General features: G+C 28.6%; 1 protein-coding gene and 1 pseudogene across 2 annotated transcripts; one reads left to right on the top strand and one right to left on the bottom strand.

Annotated features, from left to right (window-relative positions):
* Window positions 1-7,669: 7,669 nt before the first annotated feature.
* On the top strand, window positions 7,670-8,583 carry LOC111280086 (uncharacterized). Its single transcript, XM_022867246.2, has 2 exons — window positions 7,670-7,950; window positions 8,245-8,583. The coding sequence occupies exons 1-2, from the start codon at window positions 7,793-7,795 to the stop codon at window positions 8,480-8,482; spliced, it is 396 nt and encodes a 131-aa protein (XP_022722981.2). The 5' UTR covers window positions 7,670-7,792; the 3' UTR covers window positions 8,483-8,583.
* Window positions 8,584-9,248: 665 nt separating this feature from the next.
* On the bottom strand, window positions 9,249-17,659 carry LOC111279390 (putative disease resistance protein RGA4; annotated as a pseudogene). Its single transcript, XR_016334653.1, has 14 exons — window positions 16,789-17,659; window positions 15,566-16,488; window positions 15,311-15,419; window positions 15,005-15,157; window positions 14,458-14,936; window positions 14,165-14,278; window positions 13,477-13,574; window positions 12,744-13,276; window positions 12,217-12,326; window positions 10,815-10,891; window positions 10,579-10,650; window positions 10,217-10,347; window positions 10,105-10,133; window positions 9,249-9,966 (listed from the first exon to the last, which is right to left on the bottom strand). The product of XR_016334653.1 is annotated as a putative disease resistance protein RGA4 (transcript).
* Window positions 17,660-25,105: the final 7,446 nt, after the last annotated feature.

The following is a 25,105-nucleotide window of genomic DNA, read 5'->3' as shown; positions in this document are numbered from 1 at the left end:
ACTAAGTTTAGGAGTCGATTACGTAAAAGAAAGTTTAAGCACCCCACAATGTCCAAATTAGTACCAAATTAATTTTATGCTATCTTGTCAAAGCGTTAATAAAAATGGTTTTTATTAATTTTAATATTTAAATATAAAAAAAAAGTCTTTAGTCTTTTATCAAAAAATATTTTCCTCACTTCAAGAGTATTTAAGATAAATTTGTTGTTTATTTAAAAAGGCTTCATTATCGAATTAAATATTATATAAAAAAATATATTTACATTTTTTATTTACAAACATTATTTACAAATATGAACATATTTAAAACTTTGTAATCATAACATATTTATACTTTTCTAAAAAATATAATTCAAATTTTATTTTCATTAGTTAAATATATTAATAGGTCAAAAAATAAGAACTAAATAAAAAAACAAATAATGAGTAAATAAATATAAAAATAAATAAGTAAAAAAATAGCAAAAGAAAATAATTTCATAAAAGAATTATTATCACAAATATTACCCCAAACCACATTAGACCAAAAATAAATAAAACACTATAATAAATAAGAATAAAAGAAAGTGTACTTAACCAATAATCTTGGACCAACTCGAAATACAGCTTATTGCCAAGAAAAATTTTGCTCAACTGTATTTGCTTTAACATTATGTATATGGCTCTTTTTTTTGCTTTGTGATTCTTTTTTATTCCTATTGATTGCTTAATTGCTTATTGCTTTGCTGAATATATGATTGTTCTGGTAATCTCCTCTCTAATTGTTTATTACATTTCCTTATTTCTACCTGAGAGTTTTCCATCAAAACTCAAAGCTTTGAATTTTCTCGATTTGCTATGTCAATTGCTTGATGATTACTTATTGTCTTGCCTTTTGTTTCTCTAAGCTTGGAATTGAACTTTTTATACAAGGATTGAATCCCTTTTCAATTTGAGAAATTTTAATGTCAATTGAATCTATCAAGATAATGCCAAAATTTCTTTCCCTTCTCGTAGAAACTTGATTCCTAAGAATTACCAAAATCATCCTTAACTTTTAAATTTCAAATCTAAATAAAATCATAATCTTTAAAAAAAATAAAAATTTATTTTATTTTTATCAAATAAAAAAATAATATAAATAAATTTTAAAAAATATTTTTGGGTCTTTAAATTTGGGCTTAAAATCCCATTTCATAAATTAAAGCTCGATTAAACAATTCGCAACCTATATCAAAATAAAATTCAAAACCCATTGAATATCGAAAAAAATTTTCAAATAAAATAGGATGCTTATATTACCAAAATTTACACATTTTTTGTGAAAGAGTAATTATACAAAAAAAAAAGTCATCTATTTTGTTTGGATATCACTTAATAACGAAATAAATACCAAGACCTCAAAATTTTCCATGTGAAAAAAAAAATTCCAAAGATTCGTAGTTGGAAAAAATTCAAAGATATTTTGAAATTCAAATATTTAAAAATTTTAAAGATTCACAATTTGAAATTCAATGGTTCACAATTGAAAATTTTGAGATTTGCAAAATATTCAAAGGAATTCGAATATTAGTAAAAAAAGGTTCAAAGACTCGCAAAAGTTAAAGATTCATAAGAACTTAAAAATTCGTAAGAGCTCAAAGATTTGCAAGAGTCAAAAGACTCGCAAGAGAATGAAATTTTAAAATTTCACAATTATTCACAATTAATTTCAAAGTTTTGCAAATGAAATTTCAAAATTTCGCAATTATAAAGATTTGCAAATAATTTTAAAGATTCATAAATATTTTTAGAAATTTACAAATAAAATTTCAAAGTTTCACATCAAATTCAAAGATTTGCATTCAAAAAATTTTTGAGATTCACATCTTAAAACTCAAAGATTTGCATTAGAAAGATTCATATTCGCATTCAAAATATTCACATCCAATATTCACATTTGAAAGACTCACATCTAAAATTTAAAAATTCATATTTGAAAAATTTTATAGATTTTAATTGAAAGGCTTTTCTTTCACAAATGCATTGAAACTTTAAAAATATTCTCAAAATATTTTCTTTATCTTAACTAAAAATTCATTAAAATTGAAAATCAAAATCTCATAAAAAAATTTTCCAATCTAAGAGCCAAAATCTTATATTAACAAATTTTCCTTAACCAAGGATTGAAATTTGAAATTTTATCTTTGAACAACTTTTTTCAATCAAGGATTAAAATCTCATTCATTTTTTCCACCAAAATTTCTTCAATAAAAACTCAAAATTTCATCTTTCAACATTTTTTTTAAATCAATAATTGTCATGTCCAAATTTCTTTTTCATGAAAAACTCTCAATATTTCAATTTCAAAATCAAAAGTCAAAATTAAATGCAATGAATGTCATAATTGCAATGCATAAAATCTAAAAATCAATGTTATGCATATCTAATTGTGGTAAAAGGTCCTCAAAAGTCTTCTTCATGTCTTTTTTCTTTAGTTTCTTCAAAACTGGCCATTATGTGTATCAATTGGTTTTAGGATCTAAAATATCTTGATTTGATCAACAAATTTGAATATCCAAAATGTTTCTTTTTTTATTTACAAACCTAAAAGATCATCACCTTTTTAAGCTTCTTTCATTATTCTCATTTTATTTTAATCTGTCTCAATCATTTTTAACTATCTTTTCAAAAGAATACAAAGATCTTTCCTATTAGTCATTTGTTCATTCATCATCTTTCCAATTTGATGCCAAATGTAATCCATCAAATTTTATTAATTCATCACGAAAAGGGAAAAATGGTGGAGAAAAAAAATTTCTTTTTAAAAATTCATTATAAGAACAAATCTAATAAGGAACATAAAGACAAAAGAAAATTTTCAAAGTAAATCTCTAAGATAAGTGTTTGGAAAGGTTCACAACATCCAATATAATAAATCTTCAAACAATTTTAACAAATTCATCCAAAATTTTTTCTCAAAACTCATTCATTGGTGTCTTTAATCTTTTGAACTCGTTGATCCAAACATTAAAACTGTTTTTCGAGTCTTTAACCTAAATATTCATTTTATGTAAACCTCCTTTCAGATTTTTAATTTAAGTATTCTTTTTTCTTTTTTTTTTTTTGCATATCTTTTTCTTATCTTTTTCCTTTTCATTTATTTTTCTCTTCATCCATTAGTGACATTTCCATGAAAATCTCAAATAATCTAATTTTGATAACATCATAAGTCTACTTTAGTTCAATTTATAATTCTCTAATTTGAGCATTTATATTTAATTAAAATGGACTTTTAAGGTACCTAATGTAGGCTAAGGTGGGAGATTATGAAAAAAATAGATAAAATAGACCCAAAATGTATTTGAAAGGTTATAAACAAATGATCATTTCTCATCATGTGAAGCACCTTGTATTTTGCCCCATCCATCATCAGTTTTTTTTTTTCATTTTCTTTATTTTTTTCACTTTTTCATTTTGCACTTTTCATTATTTTTTCAAGAAAGATTCAAATGCAGAAGGACTTTTTCTTTTTCCTTTTTAGTTCATTTGGAACTTTTTTTTTTTTTGAATGAGTCTTTTTTTTTCCAAAATTTACCTTATAGTATGGAAAGTGATCTTTAGTGGGTTTTTTTAAAGAAAAATCATAATAGGCTTAAAGGGTTCATAATGGATAATTTTACTATTTGTGTGAAAGGTAAAAGAAATATGGTTATTTCTTATCTCAAACATAAATACTCTCATTGAAGAACATTTATTAAATAAAAGCAAGCTTATAAATACCACCATAAAGGACTATATACTGCTTTACTTTCATCTTTCAGTGGGTGAAATTCCAGGCTAACTTTCATCCATAAACTTTGTCTTCTTTTTGCTTTAATAATCTTAATAAATTGAGAAGCTCATCAATTTCACCAATATGAATAATGTTTTCAAAATTGAATCCTTAATTATCGTCATGATTGTCTGAACAATCATTACGTAGAATATTCGAATACGTAAAATATGAAAAGATATATAAAAGCAATGGAATGAAAGAGTAAATACAATGAAAATGCATTTGTTATATTATTGAAATGATGAAAGATAAATAAAAGACCAACATATCAAAGAACTTTCACATGTTCATAAGTATTTAAAGACTTGCATTGTTTCCTAAAATGTCTAAAGTAATAGGCATTCATAAAAGACTTTTAAAGTTATACCCCTGTGTGATTAGGCAAAGAATTTCCAGTAACATTTGGCCTTGTTGGCTTCTTAAAACTCATCAAACTTGCTTTGGTCAAACTTTTCACCTTATGGTTTAAAATAGGGTAACTTTCTATGGAATGGCTTGCATTCCCATTATGATAGTCACATGTGACATTGGTATCACACTATTTGGGATAGGGCAACTTCAGAGGTCGCAAATGCACTAGTGATATTAGGTTATTTTTAACCAATTTTGGGAATAACTCAATATTTTTCATAGGAATAGGGTCAATGTAGGCTCTCCCTTAGTTGTTTTAAGGTTTCCTCTAACCATTTGGCTGGTCAATAGTTCTTGAAACTGGTATTGCAGCTAGTGTAGTGGTAAGGCTAGGCACATAAATAGGTGTTTGGGGATGAAAAGTTGGGTGAAAAACTAGGGTTGACACTTGCTAATAGGGATAAAGGTTTGACGATACATTATTATAGAAAGAAAGTGAAACAGATACACTGGGTACTGGTGGAATGGGTAAAACCTCCAACTTGTTGCCCTTCATAAGTTACAACTTCAGCATCTCCTTCTTTCTTTTCAATATAATCTCCTTTTTTTTGTATTAGTTGCATCATCACTTTCAAGCTTGCTATTCTTGATTGTATTTTCTATTATTTCTTCAGAAATAACCATGTCAGCCAAATTTTTTGTGGTATTTCCAATTATCTTTTCATAATATAGAGCTTTTGAGGGTATTTAGAAATACAATTATAGTATATTTTTTAGTGAGTGGTGATTGAACTTGGGTAGTAATATCCCTCCACTTCTTTTCACTAAATTTTTTTTTTCTCATTTCAAGAGTATTCAAGATAAACTCGTTATTTACTTAAAAAAGTTTTGTTGTCGACTTAAATATTTTATGAAAAATATATATTTACATTCTTTTTATTTATTCACAAACATTATTTATAAATAATGATACAAACATATTTACAACTTTCTAATCATAATATATTTACACTTTTTTAAAAATATAATTCAATTTTTATTTTCATCAATTAAATAAATCAATAGGTAAAAAAATAAAACCTAAATAAATAAATAATAAATAATATATAAAATATAATTAAGTAAATAAGTAAAAAAAAACTAGCAAAATAAAATAATTTCATAAAAGAATTATTATCACAAATATTACCCCAAACCATATTAGATAACAAATAAATATAACACCATAATAAATAAATAAAAAAAGTGTATCTAACCAATGCTCTTAGACCAATTCAGAATAAAGCTTACTGCTAAAAAAAAATTTGTTTGATTTTTTTTAAATTTAATGTTATGTATATGACTCTTTTTTTTTTTCTTTTTTTGCTTTGTGATTGTTCTTGATTGTTGTTAATTTCTTAATTGCTTATTGCCTTGTTGATTATTCTTGTGATCTCTCATTCCAATTGCTTATTAATTTTTTGCCTTTTTGCCAAATAGCTTCATTCTCAAAACTCAAAGCTTTGCATTTGCTCAATTTGCTGTGTTAATTGCTTGATAATTACTATTGTGTTGCTTCTTGTTCTTTTTTGAACTTGACATTGAGCTCTTTATACAGGGATTGAATCCCTTTAAAAAATTTTAATACCAATCGAATCTATTAAGATCTTGTCAAAATTTATTTTCTTTCTTGTAGAAACTTTACTCTTAAGTATTACCAAAATCAATCTCAATTTTTAAATTTCAAATCTAAATAAAATCACAACCTTTAAAAAAATAAAAAGTTAGATTTATTTCTTTACCAAAAAGAAAGAAAGAAAGAAAGAAAATAATATAAATAAATTAAAAAACACTTTAGGGTCTAGTTTTATAAATTAAAGTTTGATTGAACAATTTTACAACTTATTATCGAAATAAAATTTAAAATTCATTGAATATTGGATAAAATGGGGTGTCTACAATATAAATATAAATATAATAATTTTTTATTAAATTAAGGTATTAAATAATAACTTTACTAATATAATACATATATAAATATAAAATTAAATAAATAATAAAAAATATATTTTTATATATACCTAAAGTGGGATGGAACACCTTAAACATGCTTTTAACTTGAACTTGATTTAAAAAAAAAAACTTAACTATATCCAAATTTAAAAAAAAAATGCACTTATTAAATCGAGACGAATCGAAATTTATTAAATATAAGTTGTTATATATATATATATATATATATATATATACCTTAATTTATTAAGTTAAAGTATTACATAATAATTTTATTAATATAATATGCATATAATCAAATAAATAATTAAATATATATTTTTTACATATACTTGGAGTGAGACGAAACACTCTAAGACTGCTTTCGACCTAATCTCATTTTTTAAAAATAAAAAATAAAAAACTTTGACCTAATACTTAATTAAAAAAATGCACTTTTTAAATCGGATATAAAAACAAAAACTATAAAAAGCAAAAAATTTTAAAAAAATAAATCGAGATTATATGTCAACACTTCTAGCAATATCTTTTTTTTTTATAAAATTATTTAATTTAAAAATAAAAAATATTTTTGTAATCAATAAAATCAAATGAGTCCTACATGATTTTTTTAATATATAAAAATTTTATTAAATACATAGAGAAAAAATGAAAAGAAAAATTAAATTAAAATAAAAATGCAAAAAAGTAAAAATGCAAAAAAGAAAAAAAGAAAAAAAAAAGAAGAAGCAGGAAAGTGCAATGTGACAGGTCCATGTAGAGTAAAAAGTAGCAAAATTTATAGTATGAATGGATGAATGGACATGATTATTTTGTAGATTTTGATAGAAGATGAATCAGAGAAATATCAGTCTCACATTAGTGAGCATATTAAGAAAGGAATGGAGGCAGATAATCCGCGCCGACCCAACTGCAAACAAGTCTGAAAAGAAGCCGCCTAATGGCGGCACAAGAGGTTGGTTGTTGTGTGCTGTGTGTGACTTTGGATTAGATGCTATGAAAGTTGTGTTTGTTGAAGTTTCTTTGTGTATATCTTACTGTGTTCATGAATTTTATTGTGCAGATTCAACTTGAAGAAGCTGAGTTAAGAGGAAAGGAAAGCTAAGTTGATTGAACGGTTACACAATCTTAACGCTGCAGTAGGTGTCGGTTAAAGAGGAAGAGGATTGAATGAGGGAGGATTGAATGTAGGATGCTGATCTCAAAGTACGAAAGCCTAAATTATTTATTTTTATTATTTTTATATTATATTATAATAAAAATAATATAATTTAAAATTTTAGTAAAATTTTAATTTTAATAAAAATTATATATAAATTTAACAAAATTTATAATGTATTGACATAAATTATATCAATTCTTGCTTATTTACATATGATGAATACGAAATAAATATACATAAATCTTTAGAGTAGTCCCTTGAATGAACGATACAAAGATATCAAAGCCCATAAAACGGTCCACACAAAAAGAACCTTATCGAGTCCGAACCAATGAATTTTCATTTCTGTTTACATCCAAACCTGCAAACTCTATCCATAATCCACCCAGTCACATTCTACATCACAATTTGACTTCCAAAAACAAAAATGTTGTCTAATTTTTTATTTGAATTCAAACAACCCTCCGAGGTTGTGACTTGTGATAGAGTCAATGGCACATTCACTAACTCCTGTTCCAGGCAGTGCAACAACACACATTGCCAAATCAAAGAAGATTAGATCTCACATTCCTACTCTAGGACTGCACAGTGTGTGGGCTTCCTGCCAGAAACCCAATCAAGTCTTGGATGATAAACTTGTTCATCGCAGGTTTGTATATTAAAACCCTTTTGCTGTATAAAAAAAAATATATGATTGTATGTATGTATCTAAAATATGCCCAAGTTCGAAAATTTTACATAATCATAAAAGGGTTCGATGCTTGGGTTTAATCCTTCATTTTTAGCTTTGAAACCAAGATTTCTTGTGAAAAGATCATCTGATATGAATTCTTCAGATGATGGTCAAAATAATTGCAAAGACGGATATGTAGATATCGAATTTTCTTCAGTAGGATTTGATGCAAACAATGCAACATTGTGTTGTGGGGATTCTCTGGTGCAGGACTGTGACATTGAGCTTGGCAGGTGCAGTGCTAGGCTTGAATGTTGGTGACCCGAGGAACGCACATGCAGCTAGAAAGCCTCCACCGCCTCCGCCGGAGGAGAAAAAAGACCCCAATGTGAGTGGTGTGCAGGCAAAAGTACTAGCTAGCAAGAAGAGGAAGGAAGCAATGAAACAAGAAATTTCCAAGATGAGGGAGAAAGGAAAACCTATTGATGGGCAATCACCATCTGAATAGTGGTCTTAGATTTTCAATCCTGGAAAATGTAAATGCCTTTCAGAGAGGGAAATTTGTACTACCTTATTATAATATAAGCAACTTACTAGATTTTCCATTTATTTTGGGAATTTCTTGTTCAATAATGAAGAATTACATCTATGAAATTTTATATTCTAATAGAAAAAAAAAAGGTAGAAGACCTTGATGCTGGAAAATGCTATATTCTAATATCCATTTTAGGCCCTGTTACTAATGGAAAGCTGCAAGTGTGATCAGCTTCGAATGGTTTGTTAATAAAGTGTTTAACTCTTAATTTTAGATATTAGTTTTAAATCAAAACCCGGCAACCTCAATACCAAGGAAAAAAGAGCTGCAAATGTCTACTGTCAAATTTCAAATAGAATTACCCAATTTAAATCTTCATTCCTAGATGATGGATTGTGTCCTCTGCATTTCCTTTCTTTCCTCCTGTTCATGGATAATCAACTAGAAACCATTTTTCCAATAAAGTTGTATAATAATAACTCCCTAAAAGTACATACATGACAAGCAATAAACCATCCAAATCAAATCCAATTCTAGAATTTAATCAACTGGTGGCCGAACATTGAACGAAGAGAAAAGATGGAGCAGCGCAGCGCCTGGCGGCAAGATGCCGGAAAAGGAATAAAGTAGTGGATAGGATTGAAATGGAAACCAGGGTGATCAGAAAACAGGGGAAGAAGAGAGGAGGTGGGTCGTGGCTGCAAAGGAAAATAAATAAATAAATATATTAAGCCCTGCCTTCTGAAATAATTTACCAGAGTTTTCTTTCACTTCTACCATTTCTTGTTCCAACATTTGAGTATTCGGATATAACTGACAAAAGAGAAACATATTTTTATTCCTTAGATTTAGATTACTCAGTCAGATCATATGAACAAGCTCCGAATAGAAGGATAAAATCAGTTTGATTTGGAACTATTTATCAGCATCAAAAAGAAAGGCAGCTCTCAAGCTGTGGAGATTAGTTCACTCTTATCAGCAGCAAAGAAGACAACGTGTTCCTGCTGTTGTTAACTTTTCCTTATTGCAAGTTTCCTTTCCAAGGGACACGGAATCAGTGTTGGCGAGATGCCTGATGCTCTCAGTGTGTGTAGACTAGCTTTGATCGACTTGATTGCAACTTTCGAAAGAAGGCCTTTGAAGATGAAGGTTTCCAACTGCTAGTGTCTATCGGAGGCAGAGACTTGGAAGAGTTGAGAACTTGAGATTTGGCCAGCTGGATAGGAGTAGATCAAAAGGAACATGATACTGGACATCCCCTGATTTGGGGATAGAATTTGTAGCTTCTCTGAAACCAACTGATGGCATGACTTTGTGTTTTTCAGATCCAGATATGGGACATCCCCTGATTTCATGATGGAATTCAGCTCCTCTAAGAACACACCAATACTCGTGCTTCTTTGCAGGTGAATCACTTTGTATCAAAAATGGATGTCACTCCATGCCAAGTCATAATGCTTAAATAGTTCAAAAAACACATAGATCAGTTTCATATTTCAGCTCGGGTACTTCAAAAGCTCCATCCAGGCAAAGAATAATTTATAGCTCCTCCAAACTGAAAGAAAAGACAATGGAAATAGCAAAGCAAGGCTTACCATCAAGAAGCGGCATGAGCTCCTGGTGTCTGCATGAGGGAGAAAGATGGTTAAAACAAGAGAAATTTAAAGAGAAACATACAATAAAAACAAAATGCACAATGTTCAATACCATTTTAATTCTATGATCTTTACAGTCAGAAGTAAGGTTTTAGTATGCAGAAACTGTTCTATGAATCAGACATATCTGTTGAGCCTCAGAAGAGTTTCCACTTTCCACTTTCTACACGTAAAGTGAAGGACCTGTTCAAGACATAGATTAAGCCTCTGGTCCTACAAACAATATGCACGACCATCTTGCTTAGCATGGAATCAAGCTAGTATCACTCCTTCACAATTAACAAATATGAGTTGGTCAAGCAATCATATTTCTCAACCATTGAGATCCACACACATGCATAATAGTATGTCATTGTGGAAAACAATTTTGAGCATGGTGATTACCAGTAAAACAAAAGGTAGTAAAAGACTTACTGGGATCATCAAAATTCTTTGCCCTTCTTGACTAAGCATCTGAATCCTGGGTGTTGTGCTACGGAAACAAACCTATTGATCATGTTAAATGTCTCATATTAAATAGTGACAGACTGAAACAGACCTTAGAGGTGTCAAAGGTCATGTTGGTTATATTGAACAGTGAAAAGTAAAACAGCTCAAAATGAAAACGAAAATGTTTATATATATATATAAATTATACAGAGTTAACTCACTTTATCATATATGTATTCCAGCAAGCTAGGATTGGGAAACTGGTTCCATCCAAACCATCGTCTAGCTAAATCACCATCTGATGAAAAATATGCATAAGCAATATCAATATGCTATAAGCAAATTATTAAAATGTTCTCATTCAGTTAAAGGAAAATATGCATAATAATTGAATTAACTACATTTCTTAGGGCATATTTCCATCAAGTAAGGACACTTGTCAATCATATCCTAGTTATTATTGCCATTATTTCAAATAGACAATAAGGTACATAATAGACTACCTTATGATTGCTTTTACCAATATTAAGGTAAGATGCAATGCTGCATCTCAGCTCCTTTCGATTATAGCATGGCACAACAATTAAACAAATGAAAATACAATTAATGTATCTGGAAAAGAAGATGACTTTTAAACAAAAGGTTTTCTGATCAAGGAAAAACAGGAAAAAAAAATTGAGGAACTCACTAGCTTTGGTTTAATTGAGGACAACCTAAAACATTTAAGCTTTGCTTGATAGAGAGGATGGAAAGGGATAAAGATGAAAAAATTGTTAATTAAGCTATAAAATAGGAAAGTAGCTATGAATTTTAACCATTGGATTAAACAGTTTTCCATTCTTATCTCTTTCCATCCTTCTTAACAAGCAAAGCCTTCCGTTTGCAAATTAGAGAGGTATTGCACGGCTTCCTTATTTTGCAGTCGCATTAGATTCTTACATTCCATCCACTATAACAAAGCTTTAAATTTTCCGAAGTTTGATAATGATAATTCCTTAAGTGCAGTGAGGAGTTGAAGTTGATGTGGCAGAGAGCTTAGTTTTTCCCATCCATTCAATCTCAAGTGTTCAAAGGGAAGAGTGGAGGTGGTGGATGAAACTGAGACCTGGGAGTTCCTGAACCCCTGCTGGGCAAAACTTCAAAATCATTTTGAATTTCTGATCTATCAAATTCAGTGTTGGATAAATATCCAACTCTCTGGTGCATTCTTCTGCCAAAGTATCATCTTAAAATTTCAGTATTGCATATAAACCAGTGAGGTTTAGTGGAATGGTTTTAACCAAATTAAAGTATAATATAAACAAGCCAGTAAAGGCTCTAAGTTCCAACAGTAAATTCAAACTTTTAAATAGCACACATCCAGTGAAGAATGAATAGCATGTGTAGAAATGAACATGAAAATGGAAATTCCTCGATGATCTGTGACCATATTTTTCAAAGTTTGAAGAAGGGGGAAAACTTTTACACATTGTATTAAGTTGATCTGTATCATGATTTCAATATAACAAGAAGTGACAAATTCTTAAGGGATGGAAAACAAGAAGGCTCAAATACTAATCAAATAAATAATGCAAATGACAGTTTCATTAAAATTGAATGCATACACAAAAAAATGTAACTTACCCAAATTCAAGGTGTGAAACCTAAGGACAAAGCTCTTGAGTAGCGTGATTTGATTTTAGATGCTACATTGGTCCCCATTTGATCAACTGGATTTTTCATTCAAAACTAAACTGTAAAAGGAAAGTCATCAATTTTCGTTATTAAGATACAGTGAAATATCCATAATTTACTTCAGGAATTGCCAGGATAACTAGATGGAAATATAGGCATATCAGAGTTTGCAAAATTACAGACTCATAATTTAAAAATTTTATGCAAAATAAAGCTTAAGCCAAAAAAATTTGAAATAGAAGGAAAGAAAAGACAAGTAAACTTGAACTTAAATTTGGTAATGAAAAGTCAATCTTGATTGCTGCTTAGAGTTGGTAAATATACTCATTTGCAAAATCATTCCAAAAACCCATGAATAAGAATACAATAAAATGAAGTAAATAATGAAAGAAATAGGAGGAGAAAAAAACAAAGATGAGCTGCAGATTAAATACAAGGTGTTGAGTGAAATGACAATGGTAGAAGATTAAAACTACCTCTTGGAAGCTACATACTCCAATTTAATAAATCTTGATATTTGGAATGTGGGAGATCTAGGACCGCTTGAAGCAGGTTTCCTTTAATCGTGGACAATCAGCAATATAAAGCTCCTGCAAATTGGAGAGGTGTTGCAAGGCTTCCTTAGATGGCAGATACCCTAGATTTTCACAATGCCAAATATGTCAAGATCGAAGAGAGGAGAAGTTTCTTAACCACTCTGGCAAAGCTTTCACTCCACGAAAATTCTGAAGCCAGAATTTGTTAAGTGCGGTGAGGTGTTGATGTTGCTCTGACAGAGAGCTTAGTTTTTCCCATCCAACTAAGGTCAAATCTTCAAGGTAAGAGTGGAGGTGGTGAATGGAACTGAGACCTGGAATTCCTCTAGCTCTTCTGAGATAGGAAACAATTTTAATGTCTTCAAACAGGTGAGACAACCAAGGGTCTAGTCTGGAAGCTTCTTCAAGTTTTGACAATGCGTGATACTCAAATCCTGAAGAGAATGTAATTGGCCTACATCTTCTGGAATTGGCTTGAGGTTAGTGCAATTGAATATAAAAAATTCCTTGTTTTGACATTAAAAAGATTTAAAGGAGCTCGTGAGTTTGGAACATTTATGGGTTAAAGTTATGGACTGATGATGATCATTCCTTCTTTTGATTGATGCATCTTCTGTATTAGTAAAAATCCTTCTTGCCTTTCAAACAAAAAGACAAAAAAAATGTAACTTACCCAAATTCATGGTACGAAAGCTCTTTTGCTGTGTGATTTCATCAGTTTTAGATGCCACTTGGTCCCCATTTGGCTGCTGTTCCTCATTCAAAACCAAACTGTGCAAAGTTACCAATTTTTGTAGTTCAGATAAAGTAAACTACCTATAATAAGCCCAGTTCCCCAAAGGAATTGCCAGGATAACTAGATGCAAAAATAGACTTACAATTTTGTAAAATTTCTAGCAAAAACAGGGACAATTATATGCGAAAGTAAATGCTTATTATATGGGCCAATGACAGAATGAGATTGTCATACAATTTATGAAAAAGAAAATATAGAAATCTGAGCACAGTTTTCTATTATTGATGGTTGGCAAATTTACAGGCCCATATTTTAGAAAATTATGCAAAGTAAAGCTTAAGCCAAAAAAAACCAAGATTGAAATAACAGCAAAGAAAAGACAAGTAAGCTTGAACTTACATTTTGCATTAAAAATTCAGTCTTTATTGGTGCTTATAGTTGGTAAATATAATGATATATTTATTTAAAAAATATTATGCAAAACCATTCCAGAAACTAATGAAGAAAAAAAATACAGTAAAATTAAGTAAATAATGAATAAATTAGGAGCTGCAGGTTGAAAAGAAAGAATTGTTAAGTGAAATGATAAGGGTAGAAGATTAAAGCATAAGAAAATTAAAGCTACCTCTTCAAAGCCTCACACTCCATTTTAATAAATGTGGATTTTTCGAATGAGGGAGATGTTGGACTGCTCGGCTCAGTTTTCCTTTGATCACAGACAACCAGAGATCGAAAGATACTGCAAATTGGAGAGGCATTGCATGGCTTCATTAGATGGAGGATACCCCAGATTTTTACAATCCCTAATATATAAAGATCTAAGAGGGGAGAAGTTTCCCAACCACTCTGGCAAAGCTTTCGCTCCACTAAAGTTCGGAATTGATAATTCGTTAAGTGCAGTGAGGAGTTGAAGTTGACCTGGCAGAGCTTAGATTTGCCCATCCCTTTAAGGTCAGAGCTTGAAGGGAAGAGTGGAGGTGGTGGATGGACCTGAGACCTGGGAATTACTCTAGCTCTTTTAAGAAGGGACCCAATTCCAATGTCTTTAAATGGGTGAGGCAACCAAGGCTTTCCTCTGGAATGCTCTTCAAGTTTTGACAATTATGTATACGCAAATAGTTGAGAGAATGCAATTGGCCTACATCTTCTGGAATTGACTTGAGATTACTGCAATAGACTATTGACAATTCATCAAGAGAAGTACAGGTTCGCAATCCACTTGGTAGACTTGTTAATCCTTCACATCTTTCCAGCCTTAAGCTTAAAAGAGAGGAGAAGCCATCTAAATTGGGAATGGAAATCAGATTAGGACAGTTACATATCAATAAATTTTCCAGCCTCGTGCATGCAGATAGTCCACCCTTTATCTCTCGTAATTTATAACTTTCTAATTGAAGCTCAAAAGAGATTCAGATCCGGGGTTTAGAGGAATGGATGTCAAATTGGGACATATACGTATGCATACATCTCTTAGACATGTGGAGGCAAGCTGTCCCTCTTCTATTTTACTTAATTCATAACAACAGCTCTCATCAAGCTCTGCAAGAAAAGAGATACCACCCTCTACACTTGGAACGGAGATCAAGTTCCCACACCCGTATATTTCTAATTGTTGAGACTGGAAGGAAACAGTCCATCACCTATAACTTAAATCATCACAGGATCTAATAGTGAGGGTCTCAAGAGAAGAAAGCCTACTCATTATTGGAACACTGCTTAGGTTGCAGCAATCTTCAATTAGCAACTCTTTTAGTGAAGGAAGCATGAGAACCATTGGCTCTATGTCTAACCATTCTTTTACTTCTTTCATGGTCAAAAAGGTGAATTTTTCCAATGCTGGAAACAATGTGTTAGGCTTATTCTTATCACCACTATCACAACTATTGTTATTACTACTCACATAAAATTCATTTCTGGTGTATGTCACATTATTTAAATCACAGATTCTAAGAAATCTGAGATTGGGATATTGCCCAAGAGTTGGAAGTTTTTTCAAATTCTCACAATGGAATAGATTCAAATCCACCAAATTGATGGGTTGAAAAGAAGCAAATGGACCACTAACAATCTTGTACCCACATCAAATATTGGCAAAGTGTGAAGACTCATTAGATATCTGATCTCATCAGGGACATGACTTGTATTATTGATATGTAAATGCCTCAAGCTAACTAAATTTTTCATTCCTTTAGGAAGTTTCCCAAGAGCACGGCACCTCAACGATCTTAATGTCTGCAAATGGTACAGCTGAGTAATGGATTTAGGTAGTCTATCTATGCAAGTATTTGAGATATCAAACTATCTCAAACGCTTTAACCTACTAATTGACACCGACGAGGAGGAAATATCAGCAGCACAAAAATTAAGAACCCATAAGCCTTTGAAGTCCGCTTTGTTGTGGAAGAAGCTAGACTTTAAAAACAAAGAGTGCCACAGAGAAGTATTATTGATTTCTGAATTTCTTATGGATTCTGCAAGATCATGTACTAAATCATGCATCTTGCAACCTATAAAGCTTCTATGCAAGTCCCATTCCACATCTTGCAATAAAGAATTTGATAATAAGTCATTGAAGCACTCATTACCAATATCCTCAGATGCCAGCTGGGCATTTCCTTTAGCTTGTTGAAGAAAGCCTTCAGCCATCCAAAGCTGGATCAATTGCTCCTTTTGGATCCTAAAATCCTTAGGAAAAATTTAACAATATGCAAAACACTGCTTTAAAGATGGGGAAGGCAAGCAATCAAAACTTAATTTCAAAACACGTACGATCCCTTCATTCTTTTCCAAAGAAACCCAAAGAGAACTATCCCTGAGTGACACCCACTCATGTATATCACATTTGTTACACATTGTTCCTCCTATAACAGTTGCAACCAACGGCACACCTGCACATTTACTAGCAATATCCCTTCCAATTCCGGAGATACTGAAGAGTTTTGGAATGCCCTATTTTTTATTATAGCCCAACACTCGTCATCTATCAGGTTCATAAGATGATACCTATTTTCATGAGGTGTTTACCTTACCACTGCTACATTTTCTTTACGAGTTGTGACAAGAATGCTACTTCGTTTATTTTCATTTATTCCCAGCAAACTACCCCTTAAGTCCTCCCAAGTTTTAAAATCCTCATCCCAGACATCATCAAGTGCGAGAAGGTAGGTTTCCCCTCTAACTCTTTCTGTATTTTTTTCAAGTACAGCACCCCTTTTTTTCATGTCACAAGTCTGCCCAGTAAGAGATTCAACATCTCTGTAATAACCTTTCAACATCAAAATTTTCAGACACAGACACCCACATTATTTTATTAAAATGATTCTTTGTTTGCGCATTGTTGCAAACTGATTTTGCTAAAGTGGTTTTGCCTATACCCCCCATACCCACTATAGATATGATGGAAACGATTTGTCGAGTGCTTGAGCCAATCAACAAATCAATGATTTTTGAGACATCAGCTTCTCTTCCTACAACTTGAGACAAGTCACCAAAGGAGTGGGTGGTGGCTTCGCTCCCTGTAGACAATGGAGGCAGAGTTTGAACTCTTTGCTGGAGTCCAAACTTAAGTGCCCGATCATTAATCTCATGAAGGGATATGTTAATACCCTTAACTGTTAGAGGCATCTTGAAACAAAATACAATGGAAATTTTGGAGATGGAAAAGAAGTTGCAGACCTTCTTTCTAATTTGGGTTTCAACCTTCATTCGAAGATCTTCATAAGCAAGCTCATCCAATACATCATCCGCCTCACCAGCAATTTTTCTAAACTGCTTCAACCATACTTGAACAGGCACATCATCAACATGCCTCGTCTCTGCATCATGTAGAAAAGCATGAGCAATGGTAAGTGAGTCACGAAGCCCATTCAGCTCGTCCTTGAAACCCCATCGAAGGTTGATCTGCTTTTCAAGAAGGGAGATGGCCTCGGACAGTGTAACTTTTACGGCAGCAGTGACAACAGATTCAGCCATTTGGGTTCAATTGATAGTTCAACAAATTGAATAAATGCTTTGAAAGTTTAGGCAACATCTGAAAGAAAGAAAAGAGATCGGAGTTATGGCGAACGAAGAGAGAGGGCTCAGGTAAGGGCAACTATAATAATACGGCGAATAGAAGGCCGGTGATGGTGTCCCGGTCAAAGGCAAGTTTATTATTCTTCTTTCTTTTCATTGGTGGATGGTGGGTCAGTCTCTTATCTTTTTGAGAAACTACAAAGGGGGGAGGTATAACATGATTATTTATCAATTAATATTATTATGATAAAAAATAATTAATAAATATCAACATTAAAATTTTATAAAAAAAATAAATTATAGTTATTTTTTACTCAATGTTTAATAAGATATAAAATTACATAACGGACAAAAATATATTATGTGTACATTTAATAAAAATATAAGTTTAATAATCTTATAATATATTAATGTCATTATTCATTAATTTTAAAAAAATAAATATGTATATTAAAAAACTATGTTTGATAATTTATCAATTTTAATAATTTTTCTTATATATGATACATTTTGAAAATAATGGCTATCGATGAGAATGATCACGTAATAGACAAGTTTTTTTTTTTTTTTAATAATGGATCATTTGTGATATTTTTCTTTTCATAGAAATTATAATATTTTGTCATAAAATTATTTATCAATTAATTTTATGATAAAAATAATTAATAAAATGTTAGTATTTAAAATTAATAAAGAATAAATTATAATTATTTTTATATAATATTTAATTAAATATAAAATTATAATATATACAATCAAAACATATTATATGTATATTTAATAAATATATATAATTAACTTATAATATATAAACATCAATAACTCTAAGAAATAACAGTAAAAATCTATATTTTATATCAGTTATAATTTATAATTAATTCATTTTAGTATTCTTTCTTCTCTAATCTTTATCAATAAACATAAAGTTTTGAACTTTTATTAATTTGTAATTGTCAATTAATTATATATTTTTCATTGATTTTACATATTAAATTTTTTTAATTATTATTCTTTAATCATGACAAAAAATATAATAAATATTTATATATATTAAAACTTACTTTTAAACTTTTTATGATACAGAAGAATAAATATTTTCTTTTGCCACCCACATCCTATAGCCACATCTTAAAAATACACTTATATATATTAAAAAATACATATAAAAATCTTATATAAATATATAAAAATTAAAATGTTTGAAAAAAATTCAATTTGGACAATTTATTTTTTTATCATGTGAATGGTTTAAAGTTTAAACAATCGCGTATGTTTTATATTTAATTATATAAATTTTAAAATATTTTAAAATATTAATTATATTTATTTTTGTTATATTTTAAAATAACTTACCTATTATATATATGTATACAGTAACTACTATAAATAAGAGTTTCTACAAATCTTAAAAATTAAGTTTGAAGGCAATTTTCTTGTATTAATCACAAATTCCGTTTTTTTTTTCTTTATATCTACTATCTTGATTATATTTTTTTTATTTTTATTGATTAGTCAAAAATAATCAAATTAATTCAACACAATTATTACACGCTTAAAATAGGGATGACATTATGTTGATTGATAGACGATCAATAAGCTTGTTGGTCAACCTCTTGAAATTTTACAAATTAGTATCACACCTAATTAATATAAAAAACTCTAACTTAATTTTCAACCTTAAATTATATGCATTTATTTATAATATATTCCCTCTCCAACATTTTAAAATTTTGACCATAATTCACTTAATACACTTTTATTTGTAATTAATGACTTAATTCATTATATTTAAAAAACATTTTTTTAAAGCACTATATTTGTTGTATGGTAGTATATTTTAACAAATTTAGTTTGCTCGATCCCCTTATTTTATCAAATATTAGAATTAGCTCATTTATCTTAATATGCTCAAATTGAATCTTATATTTTAATAAATTATTAAATTTAATCAAATGGTTAACGAAATAAATTTTTTTTTGTTAAAATTGATAATATAATATTTTAACTTTTTTGACTTGATTTTTTACTTACGTGATCGTTGACTTTACTAACACATCAAATTCACGTGGTAAAAAATGATGAAGTGACAATAAATTTTGCCACATCAACATTTTTCATATCAACTTTTTTCAAACTGTACCACTTGTTCTCATACTTTGATTAAATAGTAAAATTAATCCTTTTACCTTATTGTGTGTTCAAATTTGATCTTTACATATCAATTAATTATCGAATTTAATATTTAACCTAAAATAAGTAAAATAAAACTAAAATAAAACACAAAAGAACTTTTCAATACAAATAAGTTAAGTTGAAACAGAGTTAATACATAGGTCAACACATAAATTGCTCTAAATCCATCTTTTAAAACAGCGCTATTTCAACTTGTTATAAAAACAAAAAATCATTTTTTTTAATTTCCCTATTTTCCCCTCTTTCTTATCCTAATTTCCTTTTGCTTCTCTTTACAAATCTCATTCAACAAACTCATATTATAATGAGATTTCTATAAACCAATGATCGAAAAATTTAACGATTGTAGAAAAATTTATCCCAAAAATCGTTAATACCTAAAAATCGATCATTAACACCACCGTTTTATATCATCATCCAAAGCAAAACTAAACATAATATCCTAAAAATTTTAAATCTAAAACCTCTCAAAAAAATTTCTCAATTGAAAATTTGCTTATAATTATTTTTGTTGATTGTCTTTGTTTTTGCTATGTTATCTTGTCAATTATTGTTGAATTCTCAAAATTTTTCTAAATCAATCTTTCCAAAAAAAAATTTTCATATTTTCTTTGTTTTTTTTAATTATTTATTTATTTATTTTTTTGCTTTTTTTGACTTTGTCAAACAATAAAAATAAATTAATAAATAATAAATAAAATACTTTTTGGCCTTTAAATTTGGATTTAAAATACAATTTCACAATTAAGCTCAATTGATACAAAAACGATTTTAGAACTCAATGTCGAGATGAAATTTAAAGCTCATTTAATATCGAAAAAAGTTTCAGATAAAATAAAATGTCTACAAGTACTTTTATTGTTGATTGTGTATCTAAGTTTGTTGGATTTGTTGATTATGGGTTTCTTGACCTAACTTTTATGTTTTTGTCATTTTTAAAATTTTTTATTTTTATCTATTTTTTATTTTTTATATTTCAAAAATATCAAAAATAGAAATTAACAAAAAATGAATAAATAAAATCAAAATAAATAAATAAAATGATAAATAGAAGATATAATTCAGTTTATATTGGGCTTATAATCTAATTTGAAATTAACTTAATTTGTCAAATTAAATCTAATTAATAATTCAAATATTAAAAAAAATTATCTAAATATGAAAAAAAAGTTCGTCAAATTAATAATTTATGTTTTTATATGTTATTTTAAGTCAAATCTTAAATTCAATAATTAATTGATATATATGGATTAAATTTGAACATACATTAAAATAGAAGGATTAATTCACCATTTAACCAAACTATAATGATGAATTGTAGAATTTGAGACACGAAAAAATGATAACATGCCAAAAAAAATTTTCGCATCATCATCTTTGACCAAATGGACTTGATATGTCAACAAAGTTAATGATCACATAAGCAAAAATGTCATATCAAAAAAGTTAAAATGTCATATCATCAATTTTAACGAAAAAATTTTAAATCCTTAATAATTTAATTAAATTCGATAATTAATTGAAGTATATGGATCTTACTTGAAAATATTAAAATAAAAGGAACTAATTCTACCATTTAACTAAAATATAAAGATCTAGTGTATAATTTGACCTTTTAGTTTCATTTTCATTACTAAAGCAAATGTCATGTAAGTACTTCTTTTTATTTTTATATTTTTGAAGTTTAAACTAATATTTTTCTTATTGGTTATGAAAAATGCATGCATAATATCTTTTTGACATTTATATTTATATTTATATTTATATTTTTTAAGAATCCTATAAAACAAAATTGGTTGTTTTAGAGGACAAGTTTTTAATTTAACATGAAAACTATTACTTTTACTCTTTCATATGTTATTATTACAATGTTCATTATTCTTTCTTCCTATTCTATTGTATTAATATTAACATGTTTATCTATATTTTTTATATATTAAAATGACAATAATTTGTAGTAGTTAATTTTTAATTGACTCAAATAATTATAATTTGAATTTGAATATATTAATATATCCTTATTTTTAAATATTGTATGTCATTCCTTTTAAAGTGGATGTTGTTAAAAAAAAAAGTAAATACTAAACATTTCCTTATGCATATTTTAAAATGGGAAATAATATAATGTTATTGTATAAAGTTTTTTTGTCAATCAAAATTGTATGAACCTTTTTTTTTTAGACACATATTGTATGAAGTACATTGATAAAAAGAGAATTCTCTTGAAAAAGAAAACTGTTAAGAATAATAGAATTGATATTTGAAATGATTATATATATATATATAAGATTAGTAAAGATAAAAGAAACTTGAAAGAGAAAACCATATTATCGAAAGGTAATAGAGTTAAAACTGATCGCATCTAACCCCCTAAGGGGAAAAGAAGAAGGTAACATCCTTGTTTGTTCCCTCAAGTCCCTTATTCTTGACCATCTACCTTTTAGGTCAAGAAAAGAATAGGGACTTGACCAATTCTAGAAGTAGATTTGAGTCTCTGATTGCATCCCACCCTCATTCAAGGGATGGAATAAAGTAGGGACTCGACCATCTAAATCGGTTTTAGTTTTTTCATTTGTTATTTTTTGTTTATATTTTGATACGATCTTACCCTCATAAAATACCAAACTCAAATAAGAAATCTTGACTTCAAAATCCTTGTTCCCAGTATAGAGCTACCTTCTTCTCCCGACATGATCACTTCCTTACTTCAAATTAATAATTTATTAAGTCAAGGGATAGTTGTTACTTTAACTATTAAGCTATCTCTCCTTTAATGACAGCTATTTCCTAAAAGGCTAGAGATAAATGTCCATCGTCTTATCCTAAAGTTGGGTTGAATGAAAACCAATCATGGCATTCTTGCTTAAGTAAACATAATATTACAATAACATATAACAATCTTTATATTTGAAAAATAATCATAAATTAATGTGATATTTACATATGTTTTATCATATATTTTTTCACTAACTTTAAAATCCAAATCTATTATTTTAAATCTAAGTTACCAAATGCAATCTATATGTTATTGGAAAAATTAATACAAAATAAAGCATTCAATTTCAAGTGCAATTTTTATGGAGAGTTTTTTATACTTTATTTTTAAGATGAAATAAATACAACATATAGATTCAGAATTAAGAGAAATATAATATTATTGTAAGATATTTTATATTGTTATTTGTGCTTTATCTATGTTAAATTAAAAAATAAAATGAATGCAAAAAAAGTTGGAATATCAACCCAAAAGCACAATTTGAGTATCAAACAAAAAGCTCGTAGTGGTAGGAATTGGCATCAAGTTTATTACATATTTGTCAATTTTTTTCATTGTTATAAAGATGGCCCTCAAGAGTATGCAATCCAATCATCAAAATTCTAACCATAAAGCTTTCACTCATTCTTATACCTAAGAATGAGTAGTAATTGATTTTAACTGAATAAATCAATAAAAAATCAAAATTTAATTAAATTGGATTTGATTTTTTTGAGTTTGACTATTTTATCAATTGAGGGGTCGATTTTAGGTGATTTAATTTATCGATTTACAGTTTTGCATCAAAACTGAATTGACTAAAAAAATAAAAAATTAACCCACCTAATGTGAAAATACCCATTTACCCCTATTTTATTTAAATTATGAAACCCTAACTCTTTTTTTTTTTCTTTCTAGCTTTCACTTCCATATGCATGCCTCCTAACTTTTTGTCCATATCTGGTTCTCAACCATTCTTTCACGCCTCTTAACCCTCATAACCTTTTCTCAACTTTTATGCATTCGGCTTCTCAGTTTTCATGCCTTACAACCCTTTTAGCTTTTACGACTCTCAACCCCCTTCCAACTATCAACCTTTACATCTCTCATCCCTTGCTCGACTCTCAGCTTAGTATGTCTATTTAAACAATAATGTCTAGTTTTTAGTGTTATTCTTTTTGGATTTGTAATTTTTGGTATGATTATGTTTGATTTTGAGTTATGATTGGGTGTAATTTCTAAATTTGTCTAATGCTACTGAAAACAAAATGTAAACAGAAAATATAGAGGTTTACATATTTTTCTCATTCTACTCTTTTTAGAATTTTGTTTTACTACCATATCTTTGAATGTGGGTAAATCTTTAGCAATTATCTTAGTTTTTTATATTCTGCATAACCAGCTTCAAAATGCACGTATCTTCAAGTGTGTGAACTTTTTATTTTAGTTTTTTTTTTTTGTAATTTCATTTAAAAAACTAAAAAATTTGAAAAAATCGATCAAGTTAAGTCGATTCAATTTTTTTGAGAGATTAATTCAGTTTAATCTGTTTTCAAAATTTTACAATCGAACCGATTGAATGCACAACCCTATTTATGCATAAAATAATAGTAGTTACAAATTTTGTTCTTTTAGGATGCATAGCACCCAATTTATTAAACACCTTTATGCTACAATTAATTAATTATGCAATGAATTATAATGTAAATTTAGAGAAAACAAAAATAATTTTTGACCCTATTAGTTTAAGAATTACACCTCACAACAGAGTTTAGTGTAAAAGGAATGAACCAAAGAATCATAAAAATATTGAGGCTACATTGTTCATGAAGATATAACATACAGGAAGGGATTATCAGATAGGATGAAAACGAATGGTGCTTTGCAATGGTGAACGTAATAATAACGACGAACTTTGTCAAAGTAAAGTTTTGAAAAATTTTGGTTGAAAAGATGATGCCTAATAACAAAAATTCCTCAATCTTCTATTGCAAACAAAACAACATTAAGGTCAAAAGATTGGGTTAAATGTGGTAAACACTATAAAGAATTAAGGCAATTCATCTGCAAACAAAAGGAGAATGAAAGCAAATTAAGTCTTTGAGAAAGGGTTATGAGATAGTGATCAGTAATTACTTTGCCAAATATTAGGTGGTTATCATTTTTTTTTTCATAAGCTTCTCACCCTTTAATTATCCCTTTCGTTTCAAAATTACTCTTTTAATTATTTTTTAAGGTAAAAATTAACTATGCATTAATTAAGAGCAAAGGGATAGTTTTTATTGTTCTAATAGATAAAATTACATTATGGATAAAATATATTATATTTACATTTAAAAAATATATATGAAATAATCTTATAACATATGAACGTCATTGTTCATTAAGTCTAAGAAATAACAAAAATATGTATATTTAAAAATTATGTTTGATAATGTATTAATTTTAATATTTTTCTTATATATGACATATTTTGAAAACAATGGATGTCAATGAGAGAGATCACATGGCATACATACCTTTTTCACTCATTTTTTTTATGATAGTAGATCATCTGCGATATTTTTTTCTTAGAGAAATTATAAAGTGTTGTAATAAAACTAT

The sequence above is a fragment of the Durio zibethinus genome, chromosome 27 (genome assembly GCF_047325235.1).
Source record: "Durio zibethinus cultivar Kanyao isolate XHJ-2024 chromosome 27, ASM4732523v1, whole genome shotgun sequence".
In the NCBI taxonomy this organism is placed as follows: Eukaryota; Viridiplantae; Streptophyta; class Magnoliopsida; order Malvales; family Malvaceae; genus Durio; species Durio zibethinus.
The sequence above is the reverse complement of the archived record's forward strand: the minus strand, read 5'-3'. Positions and strand labels throughout refer to the sequence as shown.

Bases quoted from the DNA above. Each gene is read 5' to 3' on its own strand.
- LOC111280086 (XM_022867246.2), top strand. From the start codon at position 7,793: ATGGCACATTCACTAACTCCTGTTCCAGGCAGTGCAACAACACACATT. The intron at 7,951-8,244 runs GTTTGTATATTA...TCTCTGGTGCAG, and splicing joins GATAAACTTGTTCATCGCAG to GACTGTGACATTGAGCTTGG.